The sequence below is a fragment of the Macrobrachium nipponense genome, chromosome 7, assembly GCF_015104395.2.
Source record: "Macrobrachium nipponense isolate FS-2020 chromosome 7, ASM1510439v2, whole genome shotgun sequence".
NCBI lineage: Eukaryota > Metazoa > Arthropoda > Malacostraca > Decapoda > Palaemonidae > Macrobrachium > Macrobrachium nipponense.
The window spans coordinates 82789343-82810809 of record NC_061109.1 but is presented as its reverse complement, the minus strand read 5'-3'; the positions used below and the strand labels follow the sequence as shown (position 1 = coordinate 82810809).

The window sequence follows — 21467 nt, the reverse complement described above, 5'->3', positions numbered from 1 at the left end:
GTTCCTATATAGCATATTTCGTAATTTTATCTATTCCTTTATTGTTCTCATTTTTGTCATGGAGCGTTTTCCCGTATTTAATATTGTATTTCAGAATTGTATTCCTTTCTTACAAAAGATGTAAATGTTTTATCGGTGAAAGAAAGCTTATTTTAATATTTGAAATATTTTAGATTTGTTCATGTATTTCAAATGAGTTTTATACCAGTTTTGTATATTTACATAATACAATTTTTTTCATGTATTTAAAATATGTTTATATATATATATATATATATATATATATATATATATATATATATATATATATTTTTACGTATATAGGGCCTTGTGAGAGACTAGATACGTAAACGGAAGTAATTTAGGGATTTCAAGAGGGAATTGCTTGAACTTACCGTAAACTTTCTTTAGAGGGAAGGTCGCCAGAAAACTCAGCTCGTTACTTTAAAACTATTTATTTTTTACAGAAAGGCCCGTGCTGGCCTGGAGAAAAGTTAAATGATATTGGCCCCCACGTTGGGGCTTATAGTCTCCTTCAATTCAAGCTGATTTTCATTCACTTGGTTAATGCACACTTGCGGCAGAGAGCGGCACGTGACTCATGGAATCTGGAAAAGAATCCCCAGATTAACGAGATAAAAGGAAAAATGACTTCTTGCTTTGATTAAGGCTAATTAATTCTCTACCATTGGGGAAGGTAAACTCGAATGGTTCACTGAGGTATGCACGAAAACTTGGTCCTTAACAAGTCACAAAGGGGAGCACGTGGCCCGATGAGGACAAAGGGGCTTCTGATGTAGAAGGGGTAAAAATGAGAATTGAAAATGAATTTAGCAAGAGTCGTATGGTAGTAAAAGGTGCTGGGTTGAAGTTTACACTTTCAGACGTACCTTTATGCAATATTCTGTGTATCCTTGGAGAAGAATGCGGTCCGACCTCTGTTCAGGTCTGGGGTCCGGGTCCACCAAGTACGTCGTGGGTAGCCTAATTTTGGGAGGCTGGCCATTTGACCTCTGTCCGAGATCACGTCTCGCAGCCGACTGAGAGCGATACTGCTTGGTTTCGAATCACGGGGGCTTCCAAAAAACCGCCTCGAGCATTGCCTGAAAGGTGGTAAACACAACGCCAGCAAATTGGGAAGGAAAATAGGTCTTATTGTAGAAGTCCCTAAAATCCATCTCGAAGCCTAGCTACTCTTGTGACCTGCCTCTCTTACCCTAAGCTTCCGTCAGACCGGAAATATCAGTCCTACGGCATACCCACTCTCCCAACAACAGTCGCTTCAGAAGGCATGGCTGCGACTTTTATAATTAAATATAACTAAAACTCTGCTGGGAAGGCGAGGCGTTCTATAGACGTAGCAATATATATATATATATAATATATATATATATATATATATATATATATATATATATACACAAATATAAACGGTAAACATGATTATAAGATATAACTTAGTTACTTTTAACATTCTTAGTAACGTATTAGCATTTTAAAAGTTATCTCTTTATGAATGTCAAGTTAACTAATCTTCCATTTGCTATTTCAGTTCTCAAGTTTTTGAAAAAGATACCTGCGCTCGAAATGCCATTGATGTTTTAATGTTTTGATGGCAAAGTTCTTTTAGTGCGGTTTTGAAACGGACGTTTTATTCATCTCCGAATTAAAACAGATAGCTTATGATGGAGGGGGGGAGGGAAAAAAATGAAGATAGTTTAAATTGAGTTTGACTTTTCCTAAGACGACTGTATAATAACTAAAACTCTGCTGGGAAGGCGAGGCGTTTCGATAGACTAAGCACTCCCCCTGTGAAGAGGCATTCACTCCCTTTCGGGCGTGAAGGTCTTGGCTTAAATAAGTTGATCGCCTCGACAACCCAGTTCTCCTACTCTAACTTGAAGTTTTTTGAGCAGGCGATACGGCTGACTACAATGGAGCCTACCTAACTTATAGGCAAAGATGCTAAGTGTACTAACTTAATATAGTGATGTAGTCCTAGCCTAATAAATAACTACAGGTTGTCTTGTGACGACAGTCTACTCTACCCCTAGATAAGGTTACTTGAAAATTCTACTTGCTACTAACCTAATGCCCTGGTACTAAATCATTAGCCTAACCTACTCAATACAGTTAAATGAAGACGCAATCATTCCAGAGTGTGGTACGCACAGCAGTAGTTCAGCGACGGAACTGTTAAAATACATAATGAGAGGTAATGATGCGTGGGGATGATGAGTGGTTAATTTACCAGGAGGGAAATGCAATGAGGTAATTATATTTAAGTGAGGGTTAGTATTACAAGTGGCTAGGGGTAGAGGGTTAGTGCTACTGGCAGAGATCGGGCTGGCTACCTTCTCTGGGTATGCCAGGATCATTCTGCAAATGAATGCGACACTGTACCTCGGTGGGGCACAGGTGTGCCAAGGAGAGCATGTGGCTCTTTTTGTTAATATGTTAATTACGTCCCTTCTTCTTATTCTCAGACCTGGCTATAACCAGTCCTAGGAGTAGACGGGAGCAACGACTCGGTGGGGTAAGGCCAGGAAATTGCCGGCAGGAGCTGAGGCAGCGGTAGCCTGAAGGATTTCAGGAGAAAACACCCCCTTACTTCGGGTCTCTGGGGGCAGCAACCGTGTAGAGGTGGAACCTACTGCAGGGGAGGCCCCACACTCGGCTGCGGCGACAACCGTCGTGAGGGGAAAACTCCAGGGCTGACTAGACTGGTCGGGCAGTTCCTGGTTTTTCCCAGAGGAGGTACTAAAGGTAAGGTCTGCCGGAGGTTCATCCTCGGGCGACAGAGGTGAGGGTGAAGAACACTCATGGACTTTGGGTTGGCCATGGGCTGCGGTAAGCTCCATGCTGTGGAGATCTCCTGTAGGAGGATCCTGGTTTATTAGTAAGGCCCGCCGCTCGCGAGCTCAGGGCCCAGGCGCAGAGGTCAAGTTCGTGGTGGCTTCTACGCCAGGCTGGACGGAGCTTGGCACTGCCTCAGTGCTGCCAAGTGGCACTGGCTGAGAGTTGAGGTCGACTGGACGCCTGTGGCGGGTACTGGAGGGTTGCAATACCTCTCAGCGTGCCCTTGGAAATGGGAGACAGAGGCTCCTGTCTCTTTTAAGCCTTGTGGAAAGTGGACATTGTCTGCTGCTGGTAGTCGGCTAGGGCAACCTGAAGGGCCAATTCGTGATGTGCCCTATTACGTTGCAGGTTTTGCAACGGAAACTGTGGAATGGTCAATCTCCCTCCTTGGTAACGGGGGAGACTGTTGGGTGGACGTACTTCCTGGAGGAAGTAGAATTGCGATGGCTCCTTGCTTTGTAGTGATTTTGTGGTGGGGCTAGGACCCTAGGCCTTTTTTGAATTTTGAGGGAGACTTCATGTCTTGCCCTAGGAGGAGGTCATAACCTCTGGGATGTAGCTTGCAACTGCAAGGGTACAAACTTTGGAGAAATGAGGTCGGGTGACTCTCAATTTGCACGGTTTTGGAAGGATCGCTTGATATGGTTTGATACTTCGATGGTGATTAGTTTGTCGGCTATCGACGGTAGCCCCCTCGGGGAATTCTGTCTTCCCGTATCAGGGGAGAGTTTGAGCGCCAGAGTCGTCGTAGGCTCTGACGTGGCTTGGCTGATAATGGCTTTGGAGGGGTGGCGAAAGCGGATTATAGGGCCCTTAGCTGGGGGTCCCTAGAGAAAAAGAAGGATTGGTGACGGCCATTGCGATGGCGCGGAATATTGTGGTTCGCGCACCCTCCGATAATTTGCAGGACATGTGACCCTTGCGGCCACAGTCTCGGCAAGAACTTGTTCCAGAACCTCTTCCGTGGCACTGGATGATAATAGGCCGAGATGGCCCCAGGTTGCGAATCTGCGGAGTTCACCAAGGAGGGCTGGGCAGTGGGGTGCTCTGGCACAGGTGAAGAGTCCTCTGTTGGATCACCCTCGAAACAAGTCCGGGGTCAACTGGTGGGCTTACCTCTTCCAAAGGGAAAAGGGAGGAGGTAGGCTAAAGGTAAAAGGGTAAGAGGCTGAGATGGGTGCAGAGAAAAAATTTCTATCTCGGGCACTGGATCAAGACCAGGCTCACAAATCGCAAGGATGTCAGGCTGACCAGAGACGGCGGGACTAAGAGAGAAGCATGGGTGCAGGGCTGGAAGCTGGCAGAGTGGCTTGAGCTAGGATACTCCTCCTTTACGGGCCTTCTCCCGCTTGATGTCGAGTTCCGTTCTCCTTGAGAGCGAAGCTCATGCTTTGCTCGCTCCTTTCTTGCCCTTGGCCTCTCTGCTTCTTTCTCTCTTCTCTCTCTGCTTTCTCTGGGCTTTCTCCTCTGCTTCTCTTTCTTCCTTTTCTTGCAGGCGCGCGGCAGCCTGCTGCGCCTTTATCCACTGGTCTAGTGCTGGTCCAGTGTCCAAACCGGCCTCCTTGCCCAGAGTTATGAGGGACTCGGAGCCTCTCGAGTCTACGGCAAGGTTGGAGTCACGGGAAAGCAGGGAAGACATTTCCCTTAGGCTGTAGTAGAGGGGCTGAAAATGGGAAAAAAAAAATGAAAATAATGGCCATTGGAAGGGTACGGAATGGATAGGAGTGCCTACTGAAAAGGAGTGGCACTCACTTGGAAAGGTGTTCTGCGGCGTGGTAGAGAAAGAAAAGTCTGAGAAGACTGGGGGTGCTCTGTGGCACTTGGGAATGTCCCGTAAGTTGGTGGCACTTCTGGCGGATTGGCACCTTCTAAAGAGTGGAAAAATCAAAATGGAGGGTGTACGGGCGTACGTCACACTTAAGGGCGGTTCCTAAGTTGGGAGACGCTGGAATGGGCTACCTGTAGGTCCAATACAGGTGCACGGCACTTATGAGGAGGGCGTTCCTTGGTTCAGTGATCCAAAATGGTGGATACTCTATAATGAATGAGCGTTCCGTAGGACGACACGCAGGTATAGGGCTACCTGTACGTCTGTACAGGTGCGCGGCACTTATGAGGAGGCGTTCCTTGGCAGCACTAGTAGTGCTGGTATTGCGGGCACTTTGGGGGAGGCGTTCCCTTAGGAGTGTTCCGAAGGATCATGACCCTTGTACACGGACACTAATTACTTGGGCGTTCCGTAAGGACGGCACGCAGGTTTGTCAGCACTTAGGGCTGGTATTGCGCACTTCTGGGAGGCGTTTCCCTTGTTGAGTGTTCCGAAGGATCACTGACCCTTGTACACGGAGGCACACTAATTATTTGGGCGTTCCGTAAGGACGGACACGCAGGTTTAATGGCTACCTGTACGGCCTGTACAGTGCAATGGCATTTATGGAGGCGTTCCTTGGAGTCACTGGTATCGTGCTGGTGTGTCCCGGCCACTACAGGCAGTATACTTAAATATTACTGAAGTGAAATGGCACTGCTCATGGGAGAGTGTAATGAGTGGAGGAGAGAAAGTAAAAGGTGGGAGTAGTACTTCAGCGGCCAGTCGGTGAACAGTGTCAAGAATTAGTGGCACTGTAAATGATAAGAATTGACGTGCACTGGTGGTGGCCAGTCCTAAACTGGTAACGACTTCCCTGTCTGGAAGTAATGAATTGGCGTGCACATGTGCGAATTGTGCTTGCGGTATAGCGCAAGTCTTCGTGATAAACAAAGAAAATGAAAAGAACTCGGGGCAACGACAGGTAATGGAAATTTTAGAATGGCTCAGTCAACTCGCTGAAGTACTCGATAATGAAAAAAAAAAAACAAACAAATAAATGTTTGCAACTGCAATGGACACATGCGCGTACGTATCACGCTGTGTAAATGAAAGACACAAGAGACTAAAATAAGTTAATTCGGCATGCTATAATTAATGGTAAGATGTAGTACTCTTGGCTTCGTGAAAGAATGGATTCTGGTTTCTCTCTCTCTCTCTCTCTCTCATCTCTCTCTCTCTCTCTCTCGATGAGGGTGAAAATGATATATGAATGAACTCCCTTATATTTGAATGAAGAACTAAGTTCGTTTAATATGACGCAAACTTGCTTCTTGTTAAATTATCTACTTAACTAACGTTTTACTGGAAGAATTGCTTTTGAAAACGTTTTATGAAAATGATAACGCGCTCGCGTTGAACGATGTTTACGTTAATGTTAGCGGCTTGCGCTTATGAAATGATTTGCGTTTCAATATGAATTTCACAAAGACGCGTTTTACGTTAACAATTCTTGCAAGTGACTCTACTTTTAAGATTACGTTAACTTTACGTAAGGACAACCGTGAAAAATTACGGTAAGGATTTGAAAACGATGTTAGCAAACAATTGTGAATGAGGTTACGTTAAGTGAAATGAAATTTTCGCTCAGCGCGCGAGTGAGCGATGCGAGGTGGAACACGTGAGGCGAGAAGAGCGGGTTAGCACCACGGTGTGCTAGCATTGATGGCGAATCAGCTGATTCCCTGTAAATGCGAGGCGATTTACAACACGAACGTTTAGTTTCTTATTCAAGGTGAATTACGTTAATTTCTCTGGCAGGACGATAGATACTAGTACCGAGATCGATATTATTTACGTTAAAAACTTCGTGACTTACGTTTACTTTGCTTAAATTGTTTAGAATATACTGTTGAAAGAGGAAACAAACATGGCTGCCGCTGTGAATGAGACGAAGGTTGGTTGAGACCGCGCAGGCGCGAGAGAGCTCTAAGCTGAATTCAAGCTGAGAGGTAGCGGTTACCAACACTTGGAATGAAACTAAGTTAAAAATGAATACCCTAACATATCACAGACAAAAGAATTGTACACTTCTTTTGCCGTAACTATTAGTAAAACACTCCTAACTAGCTAGGCTTTCAAACACAGCAATAAACCCTGGCAAAGCACTTCCTAGTTTTGATCTGGTTCTTTCTGGCATCTATTCTACACACGTGCTCTGTCTCGTCCGACGAGGACAGCACGAAGTAACAGAGAATTCGCGGGGCAAAATTGTTTGCTGCGCGCCGCTAAAATAAAGCTCTGGCGGCGTTCGCGCCGTTACAATAATAAGATTTCTACCTAGCGCTCTTTTAAACACTTCTACAATAAAAATACTTAGACGTACCTTAAGCTAACATTGGTTATAGAATAATCATATTAATGAATGGAATACCTTATTACCGTGAGCCAGTGTGTCTTCTTTCCCTGCAAGTGTGCTTGATTTACGCTTTGTAAAATAATTTACAGTTTACGTTTTACAACGGATAACGCGATTTACAAGCTTTTTTAAGCAAGCCCGGATTCGATCCTGGCAAGGTCGCCAATTTTACGTATATAGGGCCTTGTGAGAGACTAGATACGTAAACGGAAGTAATTTAGGGATTTCAAGAGGGAATTGCTTGAACTTACCGTAACTTTCTTTAGAGGAAGGTCGCCAGAAAACTCAGCTCGTTACTTTAAAACTATTTATTTACAGAAAGGCCCGTGCTGGCCTGGAGAAAAGTTAAATGATATTGGCCCCCACGTTGGGCTTCATAGTCTCCTTCAATTCAGCTGATTTTCATTCACTTGGGTTAATGCACACTTGCGGCAGAGAGACGGCACGTGACTCATGGAATCTGGAAAAGAATCCCAGATTAAACGAGATAAAAGGAAAAATGACTTCTTGCTTTGATTAAGGCTAATTAATTCTCTACCATTGGGGAAGGTAAACTCGAATGGTTCACTGAGGTATGCACGAAAACTTGGTCCTTAACAAGTCACAAAGGGGAGCACGTGGCCCGATGAGGACAAAGGGGCTTCTGATGTAGAAGGGGTAAAAATGAGAATTGAAAATGAATTTAGCAAGAGTCGTATGGTAGTAAAGGTGCTGGGTTGAAGTTTACACTTTCAGACGTACCTTTATGCAATATTCTGTGTATCCTTGGAGAAGAATGCGGTCCGACCTCTGTTCAGGTCTGGGTCCGGGTCACCAGTACGTCGTGGGTAGGCCTAATTTTGGGAGGCTGGCCATTTGACCTCTGTCCGAGATCACGTCTCGCAGCCGACTGAGAGCGATACTGCTTGGTTTCGAATCACGGGGGCTTCCAAAAACCGCCTCGAGCATTGCCTGAAAGGTGGTAAACACAACGCCAGCAAATTGGGAAGGAAAATAGGTCTTATTGTAGAAGTCCCTAAAATCCATCTCGAAGCCTAGCTACTCTTGTGACCTGCCTCTCTTACCCTAAGCTTCCGTCAGACCGGAAATATCAGTCCTACTGGCATACCCACTCTCCCAACAACAGTCGCTTCAGAAGGCATGGCTGCGACTTTTGTAATTATTAATATAACTAAAACTCTGCTGGGAAGGCGAGGCGTTCTATAGACGTAGCAATATATATATATATATATATATATATATATATATATATATATATATATATATATACACAAATATAAACGGTAATCATGATTATAAGATATAATTATTACTTTAATGGTTCTAGTAACGTATTAGCATTTTAAAAGTTATCTCTTTATGAATGTTAAGTTAATTAATCTTCCATTTGCTATTTCAGTTCTCAAGTTTTTTGAAAAAGATACCTGCGCTCGAAATGCCATTGATGTTTTAATGTTTTGATGGCAAAGTTCTTTAGTGCGTTTTGAAACGGACGTTTATTCATCTCTCCGAATTAAAACAGATAGCTATGATGGAGGGGGGGATGGGAGGGGGAAAAAATGAAGATAGTTTAAATTGAGTTTTGACTTTTCCTAAGACGACTGTATAATAATTGTTAAGTTACTAACATATTTTTTATTTTTATTTTTATTAATTAAGGACACACACCCAAGAGTGCTGATCGATCATATGGGCAGGTATATGTTTTATATGCCGTTACTTGTGTCCATTATATGTATTAATATTCATGAGAGAGTATATTCAATATATATATATATATATATATATATATATATATATATATATATATATATATATATATATATATATATATATATATATTTTAAAAATTTCTGAATAGGTTGCTCTTATCCCATTTTCACCTTTGTAAATTACCTCATTTTCTTTTCGTATCTTTATCACCCAATTATTGCCAGTAAATATTTAATCTGACTGAGCCAGTTTCCTGTTGTTGGATCTGAATACTACTTCTGATAATAAACTAAAGGTGGTTCATTTACGAGTGAATATCAACTGATTCTATAAAATGCCTTTAATTAACAACACTCCATATGTATGTGCGCGCTCATAGTTCCGCATAAAGATATAAATTTATCTATAAATTGTATACATCTTACACCCACCTTTTGCAATATCAGCTATCGATAGGTATGTCAGGTATCAGTAAAATAGTTGGTTTATTAATTACTGTGGAATTTCAAATATCTCTAGGAAAAGAAATTAGTACAGTGTACATTTTTGTCAAAAGATTTTATTTTACGTGCAATATGGCATTTTGGTTCCGTGAAAATTTTCAAAGATAAATATTTTCCGTATACAACCTACGCTCTAATCACGATATAATTCAAAACACGTATAAAAATTAATTTCATGGAATGTCGACAGGCAAAAATCTAAAAAGAAATTATATCGGAGCATCTTTTTTTCTTTTTTTGTATAATTGTCAAAATTCATGTTGAGCGTTAATGAAGTCAAGAAAATCTTAATGTTCGGATTTTTGAAAATTTAACTGAAGGGCAAAATACATTAATCAATTAAAAAATCTTTTTGCAACATGTAATTTCAGTCACGATAAAAATGTTCAGTTATTCATTCGTCCTATTAAAGAACACTTTAGCGGCGAATATATTATTTATGATCTAATATTTAACATTCATAAAGTCCCAGTACCATTGCAAGTATTTATTGCTCAGAATGGTACTGGGATTTTATGGACACCCTGTATGTTAAATGCAATTGAAGCTAAGGTTTTCATATTTTGGATTTTTAAAAAATTCGTAACATATGTGCAAAATAAATTGATACATATAAAAAAATTTCCTTCAAAATATTTAGTTTCAATCACGATAATAATGCTGAGTTTACACCCATCTTATTGAAGAGCAGTTTAGCGGAGCATATATTTTTAATTTATGACAAATTGTCAAAATTCACATATTAAACGTAATTGAAGCTAACGTTTCTAGGCTAGGTTTTTAAAAAAAATGATGACGGAAGGTCAAAATTACATTCATTAAATAAAACCTCTATTCACAACATGTAATTCTAGTCACGATGAAAACGATAAAGGATCAGTTATGCATCCGTCTTACTGAAGAACAATTTGGCGCGCAAAATACATTGAAATTATGTAGAACGAAACCTTGTTTATCCACAATAAAAAGAACAACTTGTTGAAATTATTTAGAGGAAAAACTTGTTTATTCATAATAAAAAGAAAAATTTGTTCATTCACGATAAAAAGAAAAACTTGTTTATTCACGATAAAAAGAAAAACTTGTTTATTCACGATAAAACGGAAATCTTGTTTATTCACAATATAAAGAAAAACTTGTTTATTCTCGATAAAAAAGGAAATCTTGTTTTTTCACGATAAAAAGAAAATCTTGTTTATTCACAATAAAAAGAAAAACTTGTTTATTCACAATAAAAAGAAAAACTTGTTTATTCTCGATAAAAAAGTATATCTTGTTTATTCACGATAAAAATGATCGTATCAAAGCGCAATTCAGAGAGACGCGGAACATACCGACGCAGACCATCGCGGGAGGTGGCTAATGAATAACCCAGAATCACGTTGAATAATGTACAATCCTCCTATAATGAGGCAGTGCGCTAAGGGCCTACGCCTTCATTATACGCCTGGTTTAGGGGGCGGTTGGCGATGTCGAGGAGCCTTTTGTGTTTTATTAAGTTTCCGAGAATCGTTACTGGGCGCGAATTCGCGCTGGCTGGCGGGCGGCCGGGCTGACAGCATTTGGGCGCTCGGCGGCGCCGAACAGTTACGAGTACTATACTTCGCGTGACCAGGCCTAAAGGTCTACTCTTTGGACGGAGAGGAAGGCTGGGAGTTAGTTTCTTATTTTTGCCATCTCTCTCTCTCTCTCTCTCTCTCTCTCTCGCTTTTAAGTTGAATAAATGTGAGTTTGTTAGTACTAACTGGGAGCGTTGCTTTAGCGCATTCTCTCTCTCTCTCTCTCTCTCTCTCCTCTCTCTCTCTCTCTCTCTCTCTCTCGCTCTCTCTCTTCTCTCTCTCTCTCTCTAGTTATATATATATATATATATATATATATATATATTATATATATATATATATTTATATGTGTGTGTATTTTTATATGTGAAAATGCGTCGTGTACGCACGCACACATAAATTGTACAATCGACAATAAGCTATCTTCGCGTAGGACACTTTGACAAATTCGCTGCTCCATTTTTTTATTGAATTAGGCCTGAGTTAATAGCTTTGGATCTCTGAGATAGGAAATGCTTTCATGAATGATATTTTATTTTCAATTACAGGCAGGACATAAAAGGCGTGGATGCGACAGCGAGATGCTTTAAATATTTCTCGTTTTGACTGAATAGTTGTAAGGAGAAGTTACACTTCGTGGAGAATTTAAAAAGTGTTGAGAGGTAGATGGAGATGACTGAAGGACAGATATTCAGGTTTAGATGTTATAAATAATGGTAGAATGATTGAAGGTAGAGGCTTCGAGTAGGCCAAGCAAGATAGGATTATTTTGCATTTATTTAGGAAGAGGTTCCTGTGTGGGGATGAATTATTAATTAAATGTTATGAAAAGCAATATATCAAGTCTTTCGTAGAAAACGGAAGCACGAAACGAACACAAAAAAGAAAATAGATGAGCTCTCGAAGCTTTTGTATACACAGAGTATCGGCAGATCAGTGCGACTTAGTTACGCGAACGTTATTTATTTAATAAAGGTGAAGGTGTGAAAACGCCTACCTCAATTCAGATTTATTTTTTTAAGTGTAAGTTTATCAAACAGACTTTGAAGGTGCATGAGAGGTTGGGCTCTTTGTCATCATGAATTAGTGAATGGGATTCTTAACTGTTACCATATATATACTATATATATATATATATATATATATATATATATATAGTATATATATATATATACATATATATAATATATATATATATATATATATATATATATGTGTGTGTGTGTGTGTGTGTATGTATGTATGTATATATATATATATATATATATATATATATATATATATATATATATATATATATATATATAATATATATATATATATATGTATGTATGGTATATATATATATATATATATATATATATATATATATATATGTATGTATGTAGTATGTATATATATATATAAATTATATATATACATAGATTCGCGTTGCTATTTTCATTGTTTATACTTTAACGTTTTTTAGAATTCAGGTAGTAAATATGGTCCGTCATTACTGTGTGATTTTGAATTAGAGATAAATAATGCTTTCTTACACACACGCACACACGCATTCTATACATATATATATATATATATATATATATGTATATATATATATGTGTATATATATATATATGTGTGTGTGTCTGTGTATGTGTGCATGTATATATATATATATATATATATATATATATATATATATATATATATATATATATTATATATGTCTGTGTGTGTGTGTGTGTGTGTGTCGTATCACATCACCGCGATTCATATACATACATCGAACTACAAATGTCCTTTAATATCTAATTCGCTCCACCTCGGTATTAACATATTTTCTTATACATGTTAACTGAAGGGGAATTTTTTAGTTGGTAAAACTGGTCTCTTCACGTGCGCGAACCATCGAACCCAACAAATTCAGGACGCACAGTGAAGACGTAACCCACTTCATAGTGCCTGCATTGTAAAGAACCTTGGTTACTTATCGCAGTCATGGGTGGAGGCGGTGAAAGATTCCCTGACAGACCAAATACTGAGCATTTTCGCAATCCTAACCAGAAATATTTCCCCGCGAGAGTGCCGCCGCACACAAGGCAAGGCAGAGGAAGGAATGCTTGGTTATATTAGAGCGGGTTTTTGAGAAGAGACATCAACGGAAGAGAGTCAATAAGACTCTGGGGTTTCTTAAATCGAGATGGATCCTGTAGACCAAGGACGTTTCCACAGTCTCTTGGGCGTTTCGTATTTATACCGCCCCAGGGTGATATGAGCAGCGAGGTATTCAAAGAAATATTAGTTCGACGGTAATATGAAACGAGAAGGCAAGGCAGAAAGTGTTGAATATCGTGGAGCGAGCTGAAATAGACTTGAGGTCATAAGTATGTGGATAAAATTGAATGAGTTTCATATCTACCAAACGGCGTTTTCCCTCAGAATTATTGCTTTAGCATTTTTAGCTAAGATCTTGAGTTGTCCTGTTATTTCTGGGTTTGCCTGTTTTCCTTGCGTCAGCGTCAGGAAAATGTCAGACGAGGAGCTCTTGAATTTGAATAATAATCCTTTAACTCGTGCATTTATGTTTTTGTTTGTTAGTATGGTGTTTTTACGTTGCGTGGAACCAACGGCTTTACATGACTTCCAAACCACGTCGAACATTAATGAAACATACTTAGAGGTATCTTTTTCACCTACACACACACACACACACAAGTGAAAAATTACGGTAGTACAAGAGGAGCATGGAGGTGCCAAAATATTGACATTGCGTGCTATTCCGTAGCCCAGAACTCGTCCCCTTTAATCTGCATACTTATTCAGGGTGCTTGTAGTTTCTCCGATGTACACAAATAACAAGATGATGCAAATTGCTTATATATTTATATATAGATATATATATATATATATATATATATATATATATATATATATACACATACCAGTATTGCAAGTATTTATTGCTCAGAATGGTACTGGGATTTTATGAACACCATGTATGTTAAACGCAATTGAAGCTAAGGTTTTCATATTTTGGATTTATTTAAAAATCGTAACGTATGTGCAATATATATATATATATATATATATATATATATATATATATATATATATATATATATATATATATATACAGACTTGTTGGCCTAGTCGATATTGTCACTGCAGTCCTGATTTCCTCTCTGGCGGTCCGACGCTGGTTCGAATCCACGCGAGGATGAAATTATTATCAACTAAAAAGATTCCCCTGTATAGTTAACATATATATGAAAATATATTAATTCCGAGGTAGAGCGAATCGGATATTAAAGGACATTTGTAGCTTAATGCGTGTATGTAGCCTATATATCCAGAGAGAGAGAGAGAGAGAGAGAGAGAGAGAGAATGAAGGCTATAAAGACTGCAAGTTCTCGAGGCATATTCGTCACATCGTCCAACGCGACTTCTTTTAATCATGTCGAACAAATATTCCTATTGTTCCCCCGAGAAGAAAACATAACATATACTTCAATGAGGCCGGCGGAGGCTTCTTCCATTCTCTCACGACAATTACAGTGAACCTCCCCGAGATTCATTATCTCCGCATGTCACGATTTTCCTCACAATTACTTTCATTTATCGACTGTCGTTGTTGTTTTGCCAAAGAGGCATTGTCTCCATTGCTCCCTCATCATGATGCTTCTCCAGCCGAACCTCTCTCTCTCTCTCTCTCTCTCTCTCTCTCTCTCTCTCTCTCTCTCTCTCTCTCTCTATGTGTGTGTGACTACTTCTCGTTACTTCTCATCTGTGTTTTATGTATTATAAATTATTATTACTGCTGTCATATATGGATAAGTTAATCGTTTGTCCTCTTTCATGATAAGAACAAATTTGGTAAATTCGTCTTATTAGCGATCCTGTCTTGAGCTTCCTCCTCTTTCTACCCATCAGTCACCTCTTCCCACATTTGCTTTGTTGATGGAAGTAAACCTCTGTTACATCAATATATATATATAATAAGAACCAATTGGTTACCTAGCAATGGGACCTACAGCTTATCGTGGGTTCCGACCCACATTATGTTGAGAAATGAATTTCTGTCACCAGAAATAAATTCCACTGATTCCAGTTGGCAGAGCGGAGATTCGAACTCGCGACTACCAATCAGTAGGTGAGCGCGTAACCCATTCGTCCAACGAGGAACTATAAATGATCAAATCAAATTTACTTCACCCTCGGAAATAGCATAAATTGTGGTTTTAGTTTTCTGTTTGTCTGTCCGTCTGCACTTTCCCTCTCCGCCCTCGGATCTAAAAAGCTACTGAGGTTAGTTGGCTGCAAACTGGTATGTTGATCATCCACCTTCCAATCATCAAACAAACCAAATTGCAGCCCTTTAGCCTCGATAGTTTTTATGTTATTTAAGGTTAAAGTTATCCATTATCGTGCGTCTGGCACTGCTATAGGTGGCAACAGCTTAGGCCACCACCTGGCCGCGGCTGAGAGTTTCATACAGCATTATACGTTGTACAGTAAACTATCACTTTGAAGAGTTTCTCTGTTCCTTATGTTACAATTTTCGGAATTTTGGTACCTTCCCTCGTACTCCCCAGTTTTGAATATGTAGCCTTTGGAAGTGGCAGCAGTACCTATAATGTCTTCCCTTGGTTGCTACACTTGATACTGAAATTCGGGTGAGGGCTAGAGAGCTGCGACCGGCCTGGTGAAGTCTGTCCTATCCTGGTACCTGCCGAGATGTTTGATTAAGGAGTTTGATTTTATTTGTTTAAGGAGTAACCTTAGTCTTACTATTTATACGTGTATGTTGTATGCGTGTGTGTTTGTAGTGCTATTTATACGTATTGAATACTTCATCTACTTATACGTATTTTGAATACTTCATACGCGCCCTTTTTTTTTCTTTTTTTTATACAGTTTCACTGCTTAAGGGGAGTTTATATGACTCTCATCTAGCCTTGATCGTAAATTTACTTACAGGTTACTTTCGTTTATGTAAATTGATAAGCCTTTATAGGTTCCGTCAACCGTCATTTATGTAAATTAATAAGCCTTTACAGGTTATGTAAATTAATAAGCCTTTACAGGTTATGCAAATGAATAAGCCTTTACAGGTTATGCAAATGAATAAGCCTTTACAGGTTATGCAAGGGGGGAAAATTGAAATAAAGCCGTTTACAGGTTATGCAAATGGAATAAAAGCCTTTAAACAGGTTATGCCAAATAAATTAATAAGCCTTTACAGGTTATTGCAAAGAATAAGCCTTTACAAGGTTTACATGTTAAAAAATGCATGAAGCCTTTACAGGTTATGCAAATGAATAAGCCTTTACAGGTTACCTTCGTTTATGTAAATTAATAAGCCTTTACAGGTTATGCAAATTAATAAGCCTTTACAGGTTATGTAAATTAATAAGCCTTTACAGGTTATGTAAATTAATAAGCCTTTACAGGTTATGCAAATTAATAAGCCTTTACAGGTTATGCAAATGAATAAGCCTTTACAGGTTACCTTCGTTTATGTAAATTAATAAGCTTAGCAAAATAGCTGTCATTTATCTTCTTATGAGCCATAATCAATTAGTGAAAGTTTTTTTATTGTAAATGGCGTCCCTTATCTGGAGTCTAGGTTTTTTTTTAATTGAACAGTTTTGATATGTATACTGCATTCAATTACGTGAAATGCAGGGACTATTGAACTGAAAATTAAAAGACGACCTTCTGTTTGAATGATAACAGATTTATTAGATTTATTGCTTTAAACTGAAGGAGTACTTTTCACTTTAACCTCTAAAGTTATTGCATACCTGGTATTTCTGTAAAGCGACCAAATATTACAGAGCATTTACATTGCTCTAATCCAACGCGGTTGATGTGGATTAGTAAGAGATGGAAGAGTGGAGGAGAATGAACTTTATTACACATACTGACTCTCATTTATCAGTTATCATTTATTACGTGTAATGAGTCTCATTTATTAGTTACCATTTTTACACTTCACCTTCGTGAGAAACAAGATTCATCTTTTTAATGTTGCTGGCTTAGCTGTCAGGCGTTTTTACTTTGTATCTCTGTCACTTCCGGCTCATTTGCCTGGTTGAAAAAAAAAATGTTTAAGATGAATTATTTTAACGTTACTGGGGGAGATTTTTGTGTTGTGGGTTAATAGATTAATTTGGTTGATTAATATACTTCTTTATTAATGTTAGAGGGACGTCCGGTTTTCTGTTAAGTAATTTCTATTAGCTCCCTCTGAACTAAATTGCTCTGAAGGTTGCTAACTCTCGTTTTGGACTGTTTCATAATAATAATAATAATAATAATAATAATAATAATAATAATCTTACTATAATGGCCGTAATGTCTGTCCGTCCGTCTGTCATTCAATCACGACCAAACGGCTGGTCCGATGGGCATGAAACTTGGCAGGGTTACAGTCGGAAGCCCTAATGGGGTTTCATCCTACCTCCTCCTCCCCCCCCCCCCCCCCCCCCTTCCCTGAAACGAGGCTGGTTGTGCCCGTAGACGTAGTTACTTTACGAATTTTCATACATAATTTCTGTATAGATATGTTTGCTAGTAATAATAATAGCATTTAGGTTTCTTCTTATGTTAAAACGCCATCTGGGGAATTAGGTGTTTACACTAGGTGAGAGCTATATAAAAACTTTGTTTTCCTATGTTTTTGAATACTCATTTTAGAATGCACTGGCAGTTATCTCTTGACCAGCTAAGCAGTTTGTATGACAGGATAGATTTATAAGAAAAATTGTGGTCTTTTAAGTTTTTTGGATTTATAGCAGTCCTTCTCAGTTTCTCGATACAAGAAAATTTAGGACCAAGTGGAATACATTTTTTTAATGTTTGGAAGGACCTATTTTGTCCCTTATTCCAGAGAGTTTCTCGGTGAATTTAAGAGAGAAATTTTCTTGCGATCTGTGGTTTACTTAATACTGAAAGTAATGATGGGAAAGTGTTGAGAATATGTGACATGAATTTAATAATGTATTAATAAAAGAGAGAGAGAGAGAAGAGAGAGAGAGAGAGAGAGAGAGAGAGAATATGACTTCCAGCCTCTGGTTCATTAAATCTTTCCATACCCTGATCACGATATTTTGTTCCCACCTCACTTGGTCGCTTCCAAACGTAATTATTTATCAGCCTTTTCGTGTAAATCACTTCTAGAAATGCAAATGTTGATTCAAAGTTAATCATCACCATACCTTTCTTTACCCACTTCTCTCTCCATCTCTCTCCATATCCACAGTCATCCTCCTTCCTTTCTCTAATTTACATCCTCCCCCATCCTTTTCGTATTAGAAATCTCCCACACCCCCCACCCTACTTACCTCCCTCCCTCCCTCCATACCTCACCCTAACGAGTAGGCCTTCCCATCTTTGCTCAGTTCTAAGAATGATGATATTAAGTGCCAAGGACTACGGTACTCTTCATTGTCTTGTTGTCACCTCACTTTCTTCGGCTGGGCTCTTCGTCGTGTCCGTCCGACAGGCTGTGCTGCTAAGCCCCTGTTAGGAAGATTCCTTTTATCGAATTTGGTGTTGCTGTTCGCAACTCTATATGATTTAAACCGACCTTCATATATATATATATATATATATATATATATATATATATATATATATATATATATATATATAGTATATATATATATATATATATGCAAGATAAAAACACCGTATCGTGCTCCTCCTAAGTAATCAGTGGAAGGATCCACAGTAATATTCTTGTTTATCCAGGCGACATATATTTGTGGAAATATTTACGAAGACGAAATATATTTCCACAAATATTTTTCGTCTGGATAAATAAGAATATTACTGTGGATATATATATATATACTATATATATATATGTATATATATATATATATATATATATATATCTATATATATATACACATGCATACATACATATATATGAGACTGGTAAAAATGTTGTTACAACAGAATTTCATCGTTATCTACCTGATGAGAGAGAGCAGTCTCTGAAATATTACATAGTACTTACATTCTGTATTTTGGCGTTTTTGTGGGCGCCTTTTATTAGATAATATATATATATATATATATATATATATATATATATATATATATATATATATATATATATATATATATACAGACAAAAAAAAAATTGTATTTAGTACACGCTAGTAAAGTGTTACTTTATTAATATTTTCCCCAATTTCTGAATTCTTGGGCGCATGGTTAATTTTTCAGAGCTTATTATCATCTCAAGAGTTTTTTGGATTTATCAAAACGGGGAAGTACCTCGTATAATGAACTTGGTTTTCCTTAGGAGTGTTAGAGATGATTTATCCTTTAAAAATTTTTAAAGTCATTATTTTCCGATCCTTTTCTCTTTGAAATATAGTATTGTTGTTCTGTCAGTGTTTATGCAATAATTAAAAATCAAATTGGTGTATTTGATAAGCTTTTTTAAGTTTTCTATAAAAAAAGAAAACTATTGAAATGGCTATTTGTCTGTCCGTCCGCATTTTTTCTGTCCGCCCTCAAATCTTAAAAACTACTGAGGCTAGAGGGCTGCAAACTAGTACGTCAATCATCCACCCTCCAATCACCAAATACACCAAATTGCAGCTCGCTAGCCTTAGTAGTTTCCATTTTATTCAAGGTTAGAAAGTTAACCGTAACTGTGCGTCTGGCAACTATATAGGACAGGCCACCACTTGGTAGTGGTTAAAGTTTCATTTTTAAAATACTGTGGTACGAGCCTTATTGTGTTTTTCTAAATGTCTCAAATAATATAACTTTGTGATCTTTCAATCGTTGTTTCGTGTAACTGAAATGGTGGATTTCACGCTATATAAGAATTACTGTGCAGCGCTACGTAAAATTTTCTATTTAACAAGTGATTGTAATTAGTATTCATCAAATAACTCCTGAAGAGATTGGAAAACGATCAAATATCGAAGTGGCATTGGTATCTCTTCTCGGTAAAATAGAGGTGAAGTTATATGTAACGAAAATAGCTTCGGATTTTATGCCTATGTTTTGCAGGTGACCTCTGTGTTAAAATTAGACGTGGAAAGTCAAGTAAACCTGAGAAATTCATTTTTATCTCGCTCATTATTTTATTCCCGTAACTGTCCTCCAAAGGTGAACGAATAGGGAAACTGAATGTTTCATTTAACGGATATTATTTATTTATATCTGGCAACGTTCGATAACAAGATACCACACGGCTACTCCCCATAATAATATAATATGCTCTCTCTCTCTCTCTCTCTCTCTCTCTCTCTCTCTCTCTCTCTCTCTCTTCGATATTTTTTAGGCTTAAAAACCCTCTTGGTTTTTCTTTAAAAAATGTTTTGTTTATGTTCTTTTGTTTTATATTGTGTATATATAATATATATATATATATATATATATATATATGTGTGTGTGTGTGTGTGTGTGTGTGTGTGTGTGTGTGTGTGTGTGTGTGTGTGTCTATTGAAGGAAGCAGGTTATGTAATCACAGATAAGATTCGTAAAAAAAAGAAAAAAAAATGTTACAAGCAGAAAATTCTTGCAATTTTACGAATTAACGAGGGAGAACCCACTATCAAATATTTGTAGGTAGCTTCGGTGAGTTCATTTAGGGTTTATTGTACAATATGTCTTCGTCACTTGACCTGTTTTAAACGATGATTTTTAATCATAAGATAAAAAGTGCGAATGAATATCCTGAATTAGAATGCATAGTTATAAATGAATCGTTAACCAGTATTAATGAGTCTTGGAATATAAATATGTGATGATTAGGATATTATTTCTCAAAAGTATTATATCAAGCGGTCTTGAAAGGCACTTTTTGCACTGCTCGTTTTTTTTTTTTTTCTTTTTTTTCAGCGGCGGTGCAGAATTACTGATGATTTTCTGTTTAAATTTGCAAGATGAAACCGCATTCCTTGCATAAATGGAAAAATGTTAAACATATATATATATATATATATATATATATATATATATATATATATATATATATATATATATATATATATATGTATATATATGTATGTATATATATATATATGTGTGTGTGTGTGTGTGTGTGTGTTTATGTGTGTATATATATATATTATGTATATACATAATTATGTTATATAAGCGAATACGACGACGAAAGCGCTTGGATTTCTGGCTATCATTTTCCTGTGGTATTCGCTTATTTAACGAACTCACGTACATCTACTGTGATTCTTTAAGCATGCATATATATATATATATATATATATATATATATATATATATATATATATATATATATATATGAATAACTTGATCACGAAGTATATAAAACGTGATGCTATGTATAAATAAAGGTTTTTTTGCCACGAAGGAAAAAAATGAAAAAAAGAGTTGGCCGAGTACTTTCGGTCCTATTCGGACCCTTTACTGAGGCATACTGGTTTTACAAAGAACACCATAGTCAAAAGAAGGCTTAATATACAAACTGACACTACCAAATAGCCATAAGGGCGATTTTCACTCTACAGAGAGGAGGAGTCATAGGCTAGCCACACCTTGAAGGATACCCGCGGTAAACAAGTGATTCTTCCAGAAAAACAGTACATTTTGAAAACAACACGGGAGCATAT

At 37.9% G+C, this 21467-nt stretch overlaps 1 protein-coding gene across 1 annotated transcript in view; it reads right to left on the bottom strand.

The window, feature by feature from the left end:
- Positions 1 to 2436, bottom strand: part of LOC135217635 (transcriptional regulator Myc-like) — an 11670-nt gene extending 9234 nt beyond the window's left edge. Inside the window, exon 1 of the mRNA XM_064253600.1 lies at positions 2355 to 2436. Within this exon, the coding sequence (XP_064109670.1) occupies positions 2355 to 2436 (82 nt within the window). The remainder of the gene's footprint in view (positions 1 to 2354) is intronic.
- Positions 2437 to 21467: the final 19031 nt, after the last annotated feature.